We start from the raw sequence: 20000 nt of genomic DNA on the forward strand, positions 1-20000 counted from the left end.
CTTATAGAGTCTCCTAACGTAGATGTGCGCGTGCAGCAATAAAGGAGACACGCGACTCTCCCGGGAGACCTCATTAACGCGCAGCAGCAGGCACGCGCAGCACCAAACACCAACACCCCCCCCCACCCGCCTCTCCACCAGTCAGCATGTCTGCTTTTCTTTTTCATTTGTTACTTTAAATAGTTTGACTATTTTACAATTTTTACAGTCTAAGGTATTAAGGTACGCCTAAAAGTTGCATAATAACAATAATTAGAATCCATGTAATATCATTTGTTGAGAATGTAGGCTTATCTTACGCTCTTTAAATACATGGAAATGATCTATGAATCATATAGTACAGTAGGTGAAGTACAGCCACACCCAGTGGAGCACAGACCTTTTCCTAAAGTACACAGGAAACGGTACTCCACCTAGATTGGTCTAGGAAGATTATTTAAGTTATTATTTTCAGTTATTATGTATAGCTGAAGCGTAGGCTTTGTCCTCCGCCCTGTGTAAAGTGTGTAAAGTGTGTAAAGTAGTTTGGTCACATGTGCTCATGTGCTCAGTCACCTGTTGGCTGCCAGTCTGGAGGAGATGTACCCTCCAGGGATCTGGGTCACGATGTAACCCCAGAAGAACGAGCCGTGGATCATCCCCACCGTCTCCGGATCCCAGTTAAACTTCGCTTTCTTAAACAAGAGGTATAGGAACAGGAAAGCTATTAATGCATGCATAAAGTGGTTATTTATCCGCTTATAAATTACTATTAATAATAATATACAAGTATTAATACTAATTATACAATAATAATAATAATAATAATAATAATAATGAGGAGAAGAAGAAGAAATGAGACAAAGTGAGGTGCTTCCACATCGAAATAACCTCGTCTTGTCTCATTATATCTTTAAACTTTATTTTAGAGAATTAGATCCAGGCTTTTTTTTATGCTTATATACGTTTATTCGTGTATTAAATCATACTGGTCACGTGCCAGCGCTTATCAACCAATCAGATCGATAAGAGCGCGCTGAATGACATTGGAGCAAATAAAGGGGCGGGTTTATTAGATGTGGGCGGGGTTGCGAGGCCCGTCCCCGCAGACGCACCTCTTTGATGATGATCTTGCCGCCCTGGTGCACGGTGCTGTTGTTGACCATGTCCACGATCGCAACCCCGAGGTTGCAGCGGATTCCGAAGGAAATGCAGAAGCCCAGGCCGCTCATGATGGCGATGATGTAGCGGCGAGGCAGCCCGAAGCACGCGCAGTCGAGCAGCGGCGCCTTCCTCTCACTGATCTCTTTGGGGCGGCCATCTTCCGTCAGCTCGATCACTTCACCCGTTTTCTGCTTCTTCTCAATCACTCTGGAAACGAGACATTCAGAAACTTTCGTATAGCCTGCCACAAAGTCCACAAGCCCCGTGGGTTACTACACCTGCAGTTTGTTTTTATCCCAGCATCATTTTCATGGTTGAAATATTCAGTGAAATAGTAACAAATTAATTATAATAACTTTTTTTTTTGTTGTGCAAAACTGAAAATGTGTGAAATTCCTCAAATGTGTTATTTTTAGGAATATGATTTAGGGGTCACACACACACACACCCATATATATATATATATATATATATATATATATATATATATATATATATATATATATGCAAATATTTGCACTGCATTGCATCACTTCTTTAAGGATAATTCAAATGTGCATTTCGACACAGGATTCCAACAATGATAGTTTAAACGATAAAGCCTATATTAAGTACATCATTAATGTGTGTGTGAATAAATCAGTAATCTCAGTGAATAAATGTTCAGTGAAAATTCAGTGAATCTTGTTGGTAAGTGAGAATGTTACACAATAGAAGATGCCACAACGAGAAAAAAAAAAGCAGCAGGATGTCAAAATGTCTACAATTAAATAAACAGGCTCATTTGAAATGATATATGAACTAGAGGTTGTAAAGGTGTGTTGTGCATTTTTATTTCTTCCCCCAAAATGAAAAAAAAATGTGCACGAGGGGTGGCTTTAGGTTTCGAATAAAAATTAAACGAAAATCCGACTTTCAGTGAAATTACACCTACTATTACTGACTTCCAGAAAAGAAACCCGCATCCCAGTGAGAAACAAACACACTGATGAGAGTGTGTTAATGCTGTCAGAAATCGTGCCATATATTCCAAGCTCGTCTCTAGCTTTTATTAATTATTTAAGGAAGACACGACCTCCTCGAGGGAATTCATGTATCTCCAGTGACTTATATTGTAGTCAGGACTGAATCATTATTTAACCTGATGTGCATAATTTTGCGTTCCTATTTCATTAACGAAAATCCTCGAAAATAATAATATATGATGATGAATGAATAATGCATTATTTTTTATTTAAAAAAATGAAAGAAGAAAAGAATTTCGATCAGCATGATGAGTGATGGCATGGGTGTTCTTATGATTCACATTCACATCATTTCAATTTACTAAAATCAGGTTAATTGTAGAAAGAAAAAAAAACATTTTGTGTAGGTAGAAGTTGTACCTTTGCATATGTGCCAGGGTCTTCCCCGCCAGATTCTTCAGTCCCGCCTTCCCGGGGGCTAAAACTCGCTCTTTCACCGTATCCATATCCAAGCACGCGCTTAATATCACACTCAGTGAAATTCCATAATCCTGGAATGGGGTGACTGGATGTATGGGTTTGTTCGATCAGGTATAATTGGATTTCGGTTTGTAATCCCACTGTAGGTGAGGATGAGCTGTACAAAACGCCTACACCTGCATGCACTCACTTATGGTCTTCCTTCACAGCCACACAGACGTTTAAGTTTTCCTTTCCCTCGAGTTCAGTGCATCCTCGCCGCTTCTCCACGCTCGCTGCGCCTAAACCTTTCCATTGCCCCTTTTTAAACGCTACAAGCAGAGACGTGTCATATTTTGGTGGAAAGACAATCATTTAGCGCGCTGGAGATGGAGCACAGCACTGCCCTTTCACTCGAACCGACACGCGCGCCTTCGGAGCGGAGGAGCGCGGGAGCGCGCGCGCTTTCCGTCAGCCCTGTGTTTGCGCGCACACGGAGCTCGCGCCCCTTTCACTCCCATTTAACCAGATATAATACGCACAGTTAACCCCTATACCCCCCCTCCCCCCCCCCACCCCCCCGCCAAAAAAAAAAAAAAAAACTGTACGGGTTAAGATCTAAAATATGAATCCATATCACCATCATTAATGCTGATGATGATGATTATTATTATTTATTATTATTTTTATTTTAGTGATTCATTTTAAAGCTCTGTAAGGGAGGCAGTACCATGGAAACGAGATTTCACCATCAGTAAGGGGCTCTAAGCTTCCCTGAGAGGAAACAGGCATATGGAAAAATACTGATGAACCTGAAAGTATAGTGTAAAAAACCTAGCACACTCCTAACAGCTCAAGATTAACTGGGTTAATATCCAAAAGTTGTTGGCTAGAGAATGAGGAACGGGTGTTAATGCAGCTTGCATGAGAGATCGGGACATCCTTTCTGGTTTGTGTGTGTCCACATTCAGCTGCAGAGCAATGAGATATAAGAAATGTCTTTTACGCACGGTAGCTTAAATGTCTACAAGGAAAGGAAAAAGAAAGACAAAAAGAGGGACAGAAAGAAGGAACAAAAGGATACATGATTAATGGAGTCAAAATGACTCGTATTTTAAAATGACCACAAGTGGGCACTGTAGCACCGGATTGTAGCTCTATTTCAATTTAAGTCTTTATTTTGTAGCATGTGAGGCACTCTTTCCATGTCATATGGAGAAATGATAAGTGAACACTTGCTAAGTGTAAACAGGTTGCAGTGGTGGTCTGGTGGCACAGAGTCTAACTTGTTGCCTCAACTCTAATTGTGGACTCCTCAGTTTCCCTCTCCTCCTTAAGCTCTGGCTCCACTCTTCCACAGCTTTGCTTCGTCCACAGCTTGGTGAGAGTTGACCACAGCTCTCTACGGAGTGTCCTCCCCAAAAAGCAGCTGAATAGAGGGTTAGTACAGGAAGTGAGACTGCACACACACATCTCTAGACTAAACACTAAGTCAGCCACCTCCCATGCTGATGGATTATCTGGTGCTAGTGATGGCATGGCGATAGCCATATTCCGACTTACATGATACGGTAAGTAAAAGAGTCCAAACAAGACCATGGCTGCACCAAGTTCACAGGCCAGTCCTCTGAGACGTGGGTCAACCCGTCTGCGCAGCTGGCACACACTGCGTATGTAACAGTAGCTCAGCACTATAAATGGAAACAGGAATCCCACACAGGTACACCAGAGGGAATACGGCAAGCTCTGCTTTACAGTACCCATAAAGATGTACATAAAGCACGCTGTCTTGTTGTCACTCTGACAGTTCGAGATGTAAGTCAGCTGGGCCACTGGGATGCTCATCACTATGGAAAACACCCAAACGGTGATGCATAACATAATGGCACGTTGGCGAGTAAGGAGAACAGGCGAGTGAACAGGGTGAACGATGGCCAGGTAGCGGTCTACACTCACACAGGTCACAAAGAATATGCTCAGGTAGAAGTAGTTATGGTATAACATACGGATAAGTTTGCAAAAAAGTACACCAAGTGACCACTCCATCCCAGACAAGTGGAATTGGATGAGGAACGGCAAGGCCATCAGCCAGGAAATGTCAGCCAGTGCTAGGTTGTGGAGAAACAGGGTACTGCGGTTACCCCATGAAAACCGGCGGGACAACACCCACAGGGAGATGATGTTAAGGGGCACACCAAGGACCAACACTGCCAAAAAGATGCCTGGCATCAAGAAGAGCTGGACTATTCGCATCGCACCTTGACCAGGAGCTGATAAATTACAAGACAGAGTTTCATAATATGCCTGCATAGGGAAAGGAACAGAGAAACAAAAACAAGAATATCAAAAATCCAGAGCTTATTTAAATTGCTGTCACATAAGGCTATTACATTATAACACTGGCTGCAATAAAGGTCTACACTGAATACTGAAGTTTCTCTGTACAATGCACGTTGTAAAGAAAAAGAAAGAGCTGCTGTATTTACTTACCAGAGTGTGGTTGCTGTCCATTTCAGAAAACATGCTCCTTCTGTTGTGTCACACAGCCTCACTGTGATGAAAGGAAAGAACGAACAGAAATGTTTCCACCTTCCCTCCCACTCCTGCATTCTTTTGTAGCAAGGAAACGAACCGAGGCAAATATCAACCCAACTATGCCATCTGCATCTAATGATGGTGCTGTGTTGAAAACTGTGCCATCGTAAATAGCCAGAAGAGGAAAGCCTCACACTCAAAATGTCTGACTTTTAATTTCTGGGAAAATCTTGTATATGTAGACATGATGTAAATTCATTTGAATTTATTTGAATAACTGGAAGTTTTTTTTTCTTTTTCAAAATAAAACACATTTTGACACGGGAAAGTATTAAAAAAATGTAATGTATGTTTTATTTAACATGATTTTCATTCATGTATGCAGAACCAATAACAATTTGATAACTGCTTCAGAACCATCATTATATAATCTACGCAGTACATGATGCAACATGTGATGCCATACAATAATCACAAGCTGTCAGTCAAGAAAAGGTACAAGTTGATCAAGTAACAACACAAAGGATTGAATGTGAACTCGTATTCATTTAAATCAGACAGTTTAAAGGCAAAGCTTGTTTAGTGATACGAAGTCTGGCTTCTTTATGTTTTGGCGCACAGAAAATCTAGTGTCTATGGCTTCTAGCATTCTGTGTTCTTAGGTATACTGTATGTATCTACAACACAGAAGGCTCTTTAAAGGAATTAACAGTCATAATTCAATAACAATCAAAGGCAAACTGAAAGAGCTAAGAATAAAATTAAAAAGCAGACCACCATATAAATAGTTACATCTACAGAAATCAAGTCAAGAAGTCAAAAACAGCAAAACTAGAACATGACAATTATTTGTCACTGCATAAGTATTTGCAAAGGAAGTGTACTGGCAAAATCATCTGCCCTTGGTAATTCTTGGCCTCTTTTTTTTTTTTTTTTCACAAAAACATAATAAAATATCTGTTAGCACAATTTTTGTGCTACAATGCTTTAAAGAGATTTGAAAATAAAAGACAGGGTGTGGTTGTCAAAACATTTAGTGATTCTCTTCCACACATCATTCTGATTAGAACAACACTGATACTGTAGTGTAAATACAATAATCACACTGACATTCTCAAATGAACAAATTCCTTCTTCAGTAAGTGCTCTGTGCAAAAACTCTTCACATTTCCCTCACTCATAAAATGAACAAAAAATGGAACAAAACAAAAGACAGTCACAGTGTCCCCATGACTACAGTAAAATCTGTGACTGTAGATAAATAAAGGCACATTAAAAACCATTAGCATGGCTGGTCTGTCCTTTCAGTCATGCATTAAATGTTGCTCACTCTTCATTATACTAACACTTCAGTTTTGAATAGCAAGCTTTGGCTGGAATTTATTCAGGATTTGGTTTATAGCATATGCTGATTGCCTTCGACTATCATCAGCGGAGTTATTTTCACTTTGAACAAAGTGTGACTGCACTGGGGACATCACCTGACTGCAGACACATTACAGAAAGTATAGTGCATTGACTCGTATTGGTATAGAAGCACTCTACATTTTTCTGACAGTCTTGTGAAGCTAGTAATTTGCTTTGCATAGAGGTGTGGTAACAGCATGACGGTTGTATGGTGAAAACACCATGTGACGTTTAGTGCATTGATGCGTAGTTATTTGAATCTACAGAGTTCTTCTGTGATAGCAAAGGCAAAATAGCTAAATATAAAATATACAGATGGAGACAGTAAAACAGGCTAAAATTTGAAATAAATATAAGCAATATTTTCTCTAAAAATCTCCATCTTCATAGAACATTGATTTCCTTAGATGTATCTTATCAGAAAGCAAGCTTTTAGAGGCATCTCTGTTGATACTATGACTCATAAATATTTATCTTGCAGGAAGAGTAATACACACTAAGATAAATGTGTTAATAAGGCTTTTTGTCTTTGGATGCGCAAGAGTCCTGTACCTGAATTTACAGTCCTGTATCTGAATTTAAATAGACAGAAATCTCTCAAACAGGTTGAACAGGGATGTACAAGGCTTGTTGCAAAACAAAAAACCAAATGTGTGGTTTCTAAATTAAGTAAAAATGAACTTGGACAGAGTGAGGAAAGAGGCAACAGCATATGATGTAAGAAAGCATGGTCAGCTCCACAGGTCACAGATAAAAAAAAAAAATTGCCACAACATGTCTTGTGTATCAAACTTCTCAGAGTAAGAGAACTAATTTAGAACCTGATATAGGATCCTGAAGTCCAAATGAATATGGGAGAATGCTAATGATCCTAATTAGGAGCTGTCAGAGCTAGAAGAGTTTGTGGCCAATGGTGAGGTAAGTGGCTAATAACTTTTTAATGAGTTTGTGGTGAGGGAAAGTAGGATGTGAACCAGGTTAGCTCAGGCATTCAGACAGCACCTCGTGTTTCACAGTCGTAGCTATTTCAGGACAAATGCACTGGCCTCCACTTCCATTCTGACTGAGCTGCACTTTGAGCTTCTCCACCTCATAGTCGTGCAGGTACTCCTGGACCAGGTAGCGTTCCCGCTTTATACGAGCCTTCACATCGGATGGTACATCCGGAATCATCCATGCCACAAAGAACTTCACCACAAACACAACATGCTGAGAAAGACAAAAATTGAGCTTAATGGTAGGACTAGCAGACAGAGGCTCTGTAAATGCATAATGACAGAACAACAAACACAGTGAAATAGCCCTACCTCCATAATAATAATAAAAGCCATTTTGGCTGCCAGGATATGCCAGAACTGCATGGTGTGGGAGTATTCACGCTCATGGCCTGGGGGGTAGCGGTAATCTCGGTACCTATACACAACAGGTTTTATATACACTACATTAAATTCTATAAATCATGAGAGTCAAATCCTGATTTTACACTCAAATTCATATTGCATTTATGTTGCCACTTGAAAAAACAAACACACAAACCTGCAGGTGGTAATCACAGAGCTGTTGAACCAGGCAGGATTCTCACCATCGTCAGGTCTGTTTGCAGGTGGGATCTGTGAGATGTTGAAGATGGATAGGCTATTGCTGATGTAGCCCTCCATAGTCAGGTTATTGCCTGGTTGATACGCGTATAGAAACACCAGCCGAGGAATCATATCAGAGGTAAATGCCACAATGAATGCCTGGTCAGAATAAACAAATAAGAGAGTGAGTGGAAATGAAAATGATAGACCAACAGCTTGCTGTAGCCTACAAACTGCACTGGTAGCTGTCACATGACAGATAACCTGTTAACGCAGTAATAAAAGTGTGATTAAGTGAAAAATTAAGGATCCTTACATATATATGGTTTTGCACTGCAACCAAACCAGAACAGTGAAATGAGTTAAGAAATATATTCTCACGTTGGTTACTACGGAGAAGACGGCAATCATATTCAGGATCTCTTCCCAGGCACCAATGCTGTGGGCTTTAGATGCAACAGGTCTGCGGAACTGAGTGGTTAACTTCCATGCATCCACACGCACCTCCAGAATATTATTTATAAGAGCCAAGAGAGGGGCCAATGGAAAGGAGGCCACAAACAATGTGATAAAACCAAACTGGATCACTAGAGAGAGAGAGAGAGAGAGAGAGGAGTTGTACAGATGTAGTAATGATAAATGCTATTGACACAGCAGCACCCTCTGCCTGTGAAATACTTGATTACAAGAGAGAGTTGCTGTTTATGTACATCTGTGAATGAACACATGCAACTCACCCATTTCCAGGTACTCATAGAAGAGACCAAACTGACTGAAGTTCTGCAGATCATAATCCTGCTCCCAGCGGCTGTACAGACTCTCCGGGTGGCTGCGAGCACTCCTGCTGCTCCACCAGTTCTGCAGCCAGCTATACACAAACACATTACTTTATTCCACACCTTCATTTACTGCAATTTATGGCTAGTAAATAATAATTAATTTGAATTTTAATGCCTTAAACAATTTAGTATTTGAATGTTTTTTGTTTTTTCCCCCAGAGAAAGTATGGCATTGTATCCATGTCCAAATAAATACTATTAGAGATTCAGCCACAGTAAGTGTGACTCCAGTAAATTATATGACTCCAGTACTTACATGGAGTATCAATTTAATATCCATATTTTCTTTGGCTCTATTACATTTAATCAGAAAAAAAGTTTACCTAATTAAAAAAGAATGTGAAAGTAAAGCATGGCATAAATTGACATCCATTTATTCCAGTCTCTTCTTATATCACACCACAAGGGGCATTTGGCCAAAACATTTAGGAAGCTTTACCACTGATGGGCTTGCATTATGTGACTAAAAGTAGTTTTGTCTTTGAATCTGTAAATACCATTTTTATATAGTAGTTGAACACAAAAATTTTGACAGCCCCACTTCAGAAGTCAACAAAATTAGCCTAATGAAATTATCTGCACTAACACACAAAAACATTCTGGCAAATTTAAATTGTTGCCAATGGTATTTATAACAAGTCAGAAATACTTACGGAACTAAGGCCTCCTGGATGTTCCCCCACACTTGTTTACCAGCCATCACTATCACAAGCTGAGTCGTCAGCTCAATCAAACAACCACCAGGGTCACACTACAGAGAGAGTAAAGATTATTAAATGTCAAACAGATATTTATTATCTAAAAATTCACTGTTATAAGACAAAGCAGACTAAGCTGGCATCCATCCATCCATCCATTTTCTGTACCGCTTTTCCTACACAGGCTTGCAGGGAGCCTGGAGCCTATTCCAGGGGACTCAGGGCACAAGGCAGGGGACACCCTGGACAGGGTGCCAACCCATTGCAGGGCACAATCACACACTACGGACAATTTAGAGATGCCAATCAGCCTACAGCTGTCTTTGGTCTGGAAGAGGAAACCCCCGAGGCATGGCTAGAACAATGCAAGCTCCGCCCACACAGGGTGGAAGGTGGAATTGAACCCCCAACGCCGGAGGTGCGAGGCAAATGTACTAACCACTAAGCAATCATGTCGTCGTCGTCCCCCGCCCAAGCTGGCAACATTTTTTTTAAAAAATATAAATGTAAGTGTACCTCTTCATTCCTCAGCCCGTTGCTCTCACTGAACATGTATGCGTATTTGCCAGGGTAGCCCACAAACTTTCCTTTAAAGAAGGCCACGTAGAAGCAGGAAGAATAGTAGTTAACAAACTGGAAGAGGAACATCTTGATGGTCAGTTTGTTTTCATACTCCAGATGTGTTTTTGGGACTTCTGCAGTGAGCAAGCACAAGACATAACAGTTAGAAAAGTTACAGCATCTGTTATTGAATAAATTTCCATTGAGAAATGAATCAATTGTGATTTTAATTATTGTTGAGGACAGCCCTAATCACAATTGGATCTAAAATTAGTTCTGTTAGCAGGTAAACAAAACTAATAAAGAAACAATTTACCAATTACAGCAACTAAATGAAAAAGATCAGTGGCTCATGCATCAGCGTATAGTAAATAATCAGAGGAACTTGTGTTTCATCATAATGCCTGTTAGGGTCCAAAACAGAATAACGAGCTGGTTTAGAACTCACCCATGTCTGTAATCCATATGGCCACGCGTTCATACAGGAAGTTAAGTATCATGATAATCACAAAGTTGATGCAGGAGGCTGTGACAGAAGTAGCCAGCTGTGGGGTGATAAGTGAGCCCACCAGTTCCAGCTTATTGGTAGGGCTGTCCTTCATAATGCTAGCCAGAGCGGCAAACACAGCCAGCCGATACGCTATCACCCCGATTATACTCGCTATGATTAGAGAGATCTTTACACAAGAAGAAACACGAGGAAGCAGAGAACAGACATGTCAGAAATGATTATATAAAATAAACTAATTCAACATTTAAAAAGAAATTACTCCAGTATTGTCTAGATTGCCACAAAGCTGATTAATTGTAGTAAATAAATACGCAATTGTAGAAATTTGTATCAAGATTGCTTGAAAAAGACATACTGTAGGCAACATACAGTCACACCACTACATGCTACGCAAACCATGCTTTCAAAGGCATAAAGATCTTCATCTCTAACTTTTTCCTTCCACTCTTTCACTTACGTCGATTTTGCTGCTGTTCACTGTCCATGCAGGCAAACAAGATATTTCACAGTGTTTGACTATATAAAATGATTTATTTAATATTAACATAAACTGAATTTTTAAATGCATGAATTTCAGAAATAGTAATTATTCTTTCGTTAGGATGAGCGGTGTTGACAATTATATTAATGATGTTAACTGTATGCTCACCCAGAACAAGACGGTGGCCCCGGACAGGCAGGAGCGAGCACATTTGCTTGTTACGGGTAAGTAAGGCTCCATCTCCTACACAGCACGCAAGCACAGCAGGGAACAAAGCAGTTAGCAAATAGCAACTGTTATGAACACACATCTAGGCAGGCATGTGTTATCCCCAGCAGACAGCTGCCAGGGGGGCTTGAAGGTCTTCTCTCCTGTAGCTTACTCACAAATATTACAGAACATGTTTAATGTTTTAAGGTGGTTTTGAATCACAAAGAGCACTTGCAACGAAGCTCAGCTGCAAAAACTAGAGTTATATATAAAAACATACTTAAATCAACACACACATTGTCTGCTTATTACCTACACCTAACTTGTATCTGCATTTACCGGCAACTTATAGGTCTACCTGATAAAATGGCAAATAAGTGTACAGTGTTATGCCTTACACCGAGCGTCCAAACTCCAGAGTTAGCCATTTTGCATAGCAACAGAAAAGTTAAAATATAACCTACATTCAAAGTTTTACTGTTATAAAAATGCAGTATTGTGCATAAATGTTTTAAAGAATTGTTTAATGTTGCTGTATTTTTTATGCAGATGATACCCTGCTGCAGTTATTGCACTAAAATTAAATTCAGCAGTTCCATACATAAAAATTGTTCTATATGATGGTCTTTATCATGTTTTATTATGTTTAATATTTTACCACCCAGAAGTACACCACCCAAATAATATCTGTTTAGTGATGGTTCCTTTCCACTGACTGATGTGTTAAAAGGTGGCTACCAATTTTGCATAATAGCATATGGGTTACAGTCAGTGACTACATGTATACAAAGTTCACCTACACTATATGGCAAGTGCACCTGATTAAAAGACAAAAAACAAAACAAAATTAGTGAGTATAGCTACAAGGTAGATGTACCCAGTAAACTCAGTGTGTATGCACTAAAAGCAATCAAACACACACAAAAGTCCAAGCTGGTCTTCATTCTGTGTAAACCTTACCCACAGGACTACAGTAGCCCAGCAAAAGATGACCTTGCCTAAAAAATCACCAACTGTCTGGTCTAGAACCCACTCCATCTCCTAAAGAGAACAGGAGCACAACTGATTGAAGCACCTACTGTTTGACTACAGACCCCAGGCTCTAACTCACAGAAACACCATTCTATGCACCTGGTACATTATTCCATACTATGGCTGCATTCACAAGGACATTTTGATAAATGGACCTTTTGCACTGATTTATATAAAATAATCGATTTAACTAAATTAAGGAACAAAAGCACTGCAAAATGCATTAAAATTAGGTTGCACTGTTTAAAAGACAAATCAGGGGACATCTGGTATACAAAGGGAACCTTGAGATTTCAAAGCATACGAGTCAGTCAAAATATTCACTGACTCACTCTCTTTCCGCAACTGCTTATCCTGGTCAGTGTCACGGTGGATCCGGAGCCTGTTCCAGGAACACTGGGCGTGAGATGGGAATACACCCTGGATGAGACACTAGTCCTTCGTAGGGCACCATGCTCGCAATCATTCACACCTAGGGCCGATTTATCTTAGCCAATCCATCTACTGGCATGTTTTTTTGGACAGTGACAGGAAACCAGAGAACCCAGAGGAAACCCATGTAGAGAAGGGGAGAATATGCACAGAACTTCTGATTGAACCTGGGATTGGAACTGGGAGCCTGGAGCTGTGAAGGGCAAAACGCCCTTGCTACCTGCTGCAGTAGTAGTAATACCACTACTACTACCAATAATAATAATAATAATAATAATAATGTCATATCGCATATCATATGAGAAAAATACCTGTGTAACACGGTTAAGACGCCGGCTGGTGCATTTGGTCTCATATTCAGGCCTAAGCTGCAGCTGCTGCTGCTCCTCCTCAAAGTCCACCAGGTCCCACTCATACTCCAGCCTGGCTTGTCGCCGCTTCCAAAACTCCAGGAACAGAGTCACTGCACAAATAGTCAGCCCCTCGTTAACGGCTCATTAAGGGACTTATGGCTAACTACACATGCAGGAATTTTTTTTTGTAATAAACCATTTATGTTGTTAAAATCTGGCAATTTTTTTGACCACGTTTTTGCCAAACAATTCACTCTATTGACACCAGGGGGTGACAGCACACAAGAAAAATGCACAATCCTTAAAACCCTGACTTACCCCATATACCCATAAATATAGCGAAGAACACTGTCGCTGTGTTGTCAAAGAGATGCGATTGCTGTTAGGAAAAGTAGGAAAAGATACGTTTAACCTACTGTTAGCACTAAAGAAAAAGTAGAAATAAAAAATATTAATAATAATAATAATAATAATAATAATAACAATAACAATAACAATAATAATAATTGTGGCACTTGCCCAGGTGGAGTTGCAGGTACTGTTAAGTTTCCAATAGCCACATTTCTTATCACAGAGAGGGCACATGATAATCTGTCCACCAATGTTATCATCACAGATTTCTTTACTGCAAAAAAATGGCATATATCAGCATTTTGTTTTGACCGCTGTACCATTATCATCCTCCCTCACTCTCTCGGTCTCACTCACGTCCAGACAACAGCATCATAGGTCGCCAGTCCATAAATGAAGCAGATAAGTCCAACCAGAGCAGCATAGAACAGCATTTCGGTGTAGAAGCCCAGCCATGCAAAATAGATCCCAATCTTCTCCCCATAGTATCTCCTACAGAACAAAGAATACATTGTTTAAAAAGAGCTGGATAAGTAATGGAATATAGCACATGTGCATGCTTTTCTCATTGCTGCTCTCACCGGATAAGATTGAGTGGCTGCTCCTTGTAGAAGCGGAGGAACCGAGCCCAGTTTCGGTAGAGGCTGTATCTCTCATTCTCACAGTTAGGGTCTCGAGACCTTGTCCAGTATCTGCACTGCATAACATAATACACAGACGTTATTCTTTGACAGGTTAAATACGGAAATGTAGTGACAGTGATCAGTGTTAAATTTCTAGTCTTATGAGACTAGCCATGTGTAGCACAGTGTGTGGATATTCAATAAATTCCTGTTCTGAGGTACACTGTGGTCTTTGGAAGAGACTTACATCATGCAGAGGGAAGGCTGAAGTGTATGTTCCGTTGTTAAGCAACCGCTTGATGCCTCTCTTGTCCTTGTTGAGTTTGTCTTCTTTATTGTAAGGACAACGTGAGAGGATGTAATACACCTGCAGATACAATGACGTCAGCTAAGTGGTTTTTGTTCATTTATCTGCTCTTTTTTGTGATCCAAAATTAGTGGTTAGAGTGAATATGAATGACTAAAACATTTCCTTATCAAACCAAATCAATAACAAACCAAAATATTATAGAAGTAAGTAAACATTCATTAAACATTAAACATAAATGATTATTTAGTGTAGAGGTCCTTACTATCCTGTTGCGTGTGGAGTTAGGGAAGAAGGTATCTTTATTGTCGATGAGGAAGAAATCAGTCTTGCTCTTGTCAAAGTGGGCGGTGAAGTAGTCTGGCTCTGGGTGCATGACTGAATCAGGCAGGCGGAATGGTGTAAAGAGCCAGGAGGCAGGAATCTCACGGTTTTCAGGGATGTCATTGACTTTGAAAGGCACTTTAATCTTTAGAACATCAGCGTAGGTGGCCAACACCTCCCATGGGACATGGATCTTTAGGAAATAAGTCTTCCCATCTTCAGATTCCTAAAAACAATCAGAGTTAGGAGATTTAGGTAGAGCCATGATGCAGGGTTAGTGTTAGAAATAGAGTACAACAGCAACAGAGATCAAGCATTCAAAATCAACATATCAACACAGCACACACCACATGGACAAAAGTATGTGGACACCCCTTCTAATGATTGGCAGTAGAATGGGTTGTACTGAAGAGCTCAGTTACTCCAGCCTGGCTCCAAAACTCCAGGACCAGGGTCACTGCACAAAGAGTCAGCCCCTCATTAACGGCTCATTAAGAGACTTATGGCTAACTACACATGCAGGATTTTTTTAGTAACAGTTGTTAAAATCTTTTTGACCATGTTTTTGCCCAACGATTCTCTCTATTGTCACCAGGGGGTGACAGCACACAAGAAAAATCCACAATGTGAAGCGCCAACTGTGACGCAAGGTTAGTGTTAAGAATATAATATAACAGCAATAATGATCAATCATTCAAAATCAGCATATCAACACAGCATACACTACATTGCCAAAAGTATGTGGAAACTCCTTCTAATGACTGGCAGTAGAATGCATTGTACTGAAGAGCTCAGTTACTTTCAACATGGCACTATCAGAAGAGGCTGTGGTGGGTGGGGCGTGGTCGAGTGTCAACTGTGGACAGAGAGGAGGCACGTCGAACCAGCTGGTAATGCGTGATGATTCTTACCGGGGTCTTATTACCGCCAGTTTGCTTATTTGTGTCTCTTTTTGCTTTCAGTAACGCCCGTAACCCACGTGAGAGAGAGAGAGAGAGAGAGAGAGAGAGAGAGAGAGAGAGAGAGAGAGACAGAGTGCGATACTGCTTGGCAGAGCTGCTGAGACACGCACGTGCACACACACACACCCACACACACATTTACATACATACATGCTAAGAAGGGTGAACTTGAACCTGACGGAGCGAAAGCCGAAACCAGTTTCCTGTCATTGTGTTGGTCTTTCTTGAGATTTGACAACACACTGTCAAATCTCGCAGATTGAATAAACGCGAGCCGGGAGCTCAGTTAAAATTCTGCCCGTCTCCCAAGTCTTCCTCCACTCTCTCACACACCACAGTTCTACAGAGGCCATCTTTCAGTCGTCAAATTTCTGCCTTTGCTTGAGCTGCCCCAGTCAACTCTAAATCCAGTTATTCTGAAATGTCGCTGTCTAGGAGCAACAACAGCTCAGCTACAAAGTGGCAGACCACACAAGTTCACAGAGCAGAACCATCAAGTGCTGAAGCGCACAGCACATAAAAATCACCAGCCCTCGGATGCAGTACTCACTGCTGAGTTCCTAACTGCCTCTGGAAGCAGCACCAGCACAAGAACTGTGCATCGAAAGCTTCATGGATGGGTTTCTATGGCTGAGCAGCTGTATACTGTAATGCTTCTTCTCCATCATCAGCCTCAACGAGATTATGGGAGCTGCATTACCACCCTAGCCGGGTGAAGTGAGCAAGTTAACAAGCAGTCAGACACACTTTTTGGTGGTATCCACGTAATGCTTGTTTATTTGCTACCTGACCTGACAAGCCAGGTCACACAACTACTAATTAAATTCATACACACAGAGTAATAAACTTACCTAAAAACTTTACTAAATTAGCACAGGCTTGAAGCATTTACATATTTCAATGTTGAACAATGTTGACATGTTTTAATCTCAAATCGTCAGTCGGTTGACAGGTGGGGGGATGTCCATTACTTTTATAGCATACACAATATTTATAGCATACACAATATTCTTTAAAGTAGTAGTAACAGTGACCTTTTATGCAGTGGTATGCGTTAAGTGTGCTCTAGCTTGAGTGTCAGCTAGAGCATAAAGTGTGGTGGTGGAGGAATAATATTCTGGGGCTGTTTTCAGTTTTTAGTTTGGGCTATACCCCTTAGCTCCAATGAAAGTAACTCATAATGCTATGGCATACAATGACAGTATAGACAACTGTGTGCCACAAACTTTGTGGCAACAGTTTGGGGAAGGTCCTTTCCTGTACCAGCATGACAATGCTCCTGTGCACAAAGCGAGGGCAAAGAGCCCTGACCTCAACCCACATCCTTTGGGATGAACTGGAACGCTGACAGGCCTTCTCACGTGTCATCAGTGCCCGACCTCACTAACACTTCTGTGATTAATGAGCACAAATCCCCACAGCCACATTTGAAAATCTAGTGGAAAGCCTGCCTAGAAGAGTAGAGGCTGTTACAGCAGCAAAGAGGGGACCAACTCCATATTAATGCCCATGGTTTTGGAACGGGATGTTCAACAAGCACATATGAGTGTTAATCTTGGGTATCCACATACTTTTGGCCATACAGTGTATCCACATTTGAATGGTGTCCATTTATTACTGTTCACTAACTTTTTCTACTGTCTACTGCTAATACAAATTTATAATACATTATCTTTTTACTTTAAGAAGGCAAACCAGTTTAAAACAATAGCCTAGCTAATGTGACATATGCATATAAGGTTCTTGAACTCACTGATTTGTCTTCAAGCTCCAGCTCTAGCCCCGCCTTCTGCAGGTTAGCTTCATACTGTTTTCTTCTTTCCTGTGTCATTAAATATGGAAAAGATGTTGAGGTTAAACTAAGAGATTGAACTAAAATCACACCCTGTATTATTATGTTTTCTGATGGACTCACTTTTTAAAACAATTTCAACAATTTACACACACACACACACACACACACACACACACACACACACACACACACATATATATCAGCCATAACATTAAAACCACTGACAGGTGAAGTGAATAACACTGATTATCTAAGGCAGCAAGTGAACAGTCAGTTCTTGAAGTTGATGTTTTGGAAGCAGGAAAAATGGGCAAGCGTAAAGATCTGAGCGACTTTGACAAGGGCCAAATTGTGATGGCTAGACGACCGGGTCAGAGCATCTCCAAAACAGCAGGTCTTTTGCGTTGTTCCCGGTATGCAGTAGTTAGTGCTCTGGCATGGACTCCACAAGACCTTTGAAGGTGTGCTGTGGTATCTGGCACCAAGACATTAGCAGCAGATCCTTTAAGTCCTGTAAGTTGCGAGGTGGGGCCTCCATGGATCAGACTTGTTTATCCAGCACATCCCACAGATGCTCAACCGGACTGAGATCTGGGGAAATTGGAGGCCAAGTCAGCACCTTGAACTCTTTGTCATGTTCCTCAAACCATTCCTGAACAAAATTTTGGTGGGGCAAGGTGCATTATCCTGCTGAAAGAGGCCACTGCCAATATGGAATACCGTTGCCATGAAGGGGAGTACTTGGTCTGCAGCAATGTTTAGGTAGGTGGTACGTGTCAAAGTAACAGCCACATGAATGCCAGGATCCAAGGTTTCCGAGCAGAACATTGCCCAGAGCATCACATTGCATTCACCGGTTTGCCTTCTTCCCATAGTGCATCCTGGTGCCTGGTGTAAGTGATGCACAAGCGCCCGGTCGTCCACATGATGTTTCAATTTGTGCTAGAGTAGCTCTTCTGTGGGATCGGACCAGATGGGCTAGCCTTCACTCCCCAGGTGCATCAACGAGCCTTGGGCGTCCATGACCCTGTCCTGTTGCCAGTTCACCAGTTGTCCTACTTTTGGTAGGTGCTAATCAATATTATTCATTTCACTTATTGTTATGGCTGTGTGTGTGTCTGTGTATATAAATTAAATAGTTTTTAAATAATAAAAATAATGTTTATAGAAATAACTTTAAAAACATATATGGCTCACCTGTTTTCTTTCTCCGTCTTTCTCATCTACATAAGAGAGAACAAAATCTACCCGCCGGACACCATCTCTGAAGTACACAGAGTCTTTACTCTGATGATGTTTATCCACCTGCATACAAACACAAACCTTATGTGAGATGCAAATTGATATATTTGATTACATGAGTATGCAAGTACCTTTATTTTAGTTAGTAGCAACGCATTAACATCACTGATCCCTATCATTTTGGCACACCAAGCAGGTTAATACACAATGAGCTTTCAACACTCACTATTCTAAACCCACATAATCCACCTCCAACACATCAACTGCATGCTGGGTACAAATGGGCCGCCATATGATTAACATAAAGATATTTCAGGATATTTTAGCCATATTTCAGCCATATTTCAAAATTATGAACTTAACAGTAAATGTGGTGATATAACATTTTGGGCATTTCTTCCTGAAGACTCCCAACAAATTTCACTGCCCAACAATTAGGACAGGAAATTTAATCTGCCTTTAAAGAGGATAAAATACTCCTGAATCCTGAGCTCAGCAACATCAACAGCAAACAAACAAGTGCTTTTTTTACCTTCATATGAGTCAGACTGTATATACTAGTGTTTGCTATAGATTAAATCAACATACAGACATATTCACCTTTTAAATCTATAACACTGACTATACAGTTCACTGTTTTGAGAAGGAAAATGCACTATATGGCCAAAAGTTTATGGACACCTGACCATCACACCCATATGTGGGTCTTCCCCAAACTACTGCCACAAAGTAGGAAGCACACAATTGTCTACAACGTCGTTGATATTGTAGTATTACAATTGCCCAATTTTGAGGAAGAACTCGAGTGGCCTAAACAGAGTCTGACCTCAACCCCACTGAACACATTTGGGATGAACTGGAACTCCCCCGCGCTTCCTCGTCCGACATCAGTGCCTGACCTCACTAATACGCTTGTTGCCGAATGGACACAAATCCCCACAGCCACACTCCAAAATCTAGTGGGAAGCCTTCATAGAGGAATGGAGGTTATTATAGGAGGTTATCAAAGGAAAATCTGGAATGTGATGATTAACAAGCACATATGGATGTGATGGTCAGGTGTCCACATACTTTTGGCTGTATAGGGTACATCACTCATATCAATAACGCTAACTGGCTCGAATGTTGCTTACAAATGATGAACATGAAGGCATCCCTATTTTTCCAACTTTGGAGCTCCAGCGCACAAA

General features: G+C 40.8%; 2 protein-coding genes across 8 annotated transcripts in view; both read right to left on the minus strand.

Annotated features, from left to right (window-relative positions):
• The window catches only part of slc17a6a (solute carrier family 17 member 6a), a 10242-nt gene extending 7162 nt beyond the window's left edge, over positions 1-3080 (minus strand). Inside the window, exons 1-3 of the mRNA XM_026918671.3 lie at positions 2529-3080; positions 1095-1350; positions 556-674 (exon numbers count right to left, since the gene is read on the minus strand). Of these exons, the coding sequence (XP_026774472.1) occupies positions 556-674; positions 1095-1350; positions 2529-2614 (461 nt within the window). The 5' untranslated portion in view covers positions 2615-3080. The remainder of the gene's footprint in view (positions 1-555; positions 675-1094; positions 1351-2528) is intronic.
• Positions 3081-5431: 2351 nt separating this feature from the next.
• Positions 5432-20000, minus strand: part of ano5a (anoctamin 5a) — a 30772-nt gene continuing 16203 nt past the window's right edge. For 5 of the 7 annotated variants that reach the window (XM_053236903.1, XM_053236901.1, XM_034307162.2 and 2 more), the window contains 18 exons: positions 18766-18873; positions 17527-17595; positions 14753-15037; positions 14428-14547; positions 14139-14254; positions 13915-14049; positions 13726-13831; positions 13525-13585; positions 13165-13316; positions 12350-12430; positions 10636-10864; positions 10143-10321; positions 9582-9679; positions 8827-8957; positions 8471-8676; positions 8046-8248; positions 7817-7922; positions 5432-7718 (listed from right to left, as the gene is read on the minus strand). In XM_053236903.1, coding sequence (XP_053092878.1) covers positions 7488-7718; positions 7817-7922; positions 8046-8248; positions 8471-8676; positions 8827-8957; positions 9582-9679; positions 10143-10321; positions 10636-10864; positions 12350-12430; positions 13165-13316; positions 13525-13585; positions 13726-13831; positions 13915-14049; positions 14139-14254; positions 14428-14547; positions 14753-15037; positions 17527-17595; positions 18766-18873 — 2616 coding nt within the window. In that variant the 3' untranslated portion in view covers positions 5432-7487. Of the gene's footprint in view, positions 7719-7816; positions 7923-8045; positions 8249-8470; positions 8677-8826; positions 8958-9581; positions 9680-10142; positions 10322-10635; positions 10865-11347; positions 11423-12349; positions 12431-13164; positions 13317-13524; positions 13586-13725; positions 13832-13914; positions 14050-14138; positions 14255-14427; positions 14548-14752; positions 15038-17526; positions 17596-18765; positions 18874-20000 lie in introns of all 7 variants that reach the window. The other 2 variants (XM_053236900.1, XM_053236902.1) reach the window with 2 other exon arrangements.

This window comes from Pangasianodon hypophthalmus, chromosome 9 (assembly GCF_027358585.1).
Source record: "Pangasianodon hypophthalmus isolate fPanHyp1 chromosome 9, fPanHyp1.pri, whole genome shotgun sequence".
Classification (NCBI taxonomy): domain Eukaryota; kingdom Metazoa; phylum Chordata; class Actinopteri; order Siluriformes; family Pangasiidae; genus Pangasianodon; species Pangasianodon hypophthalmus.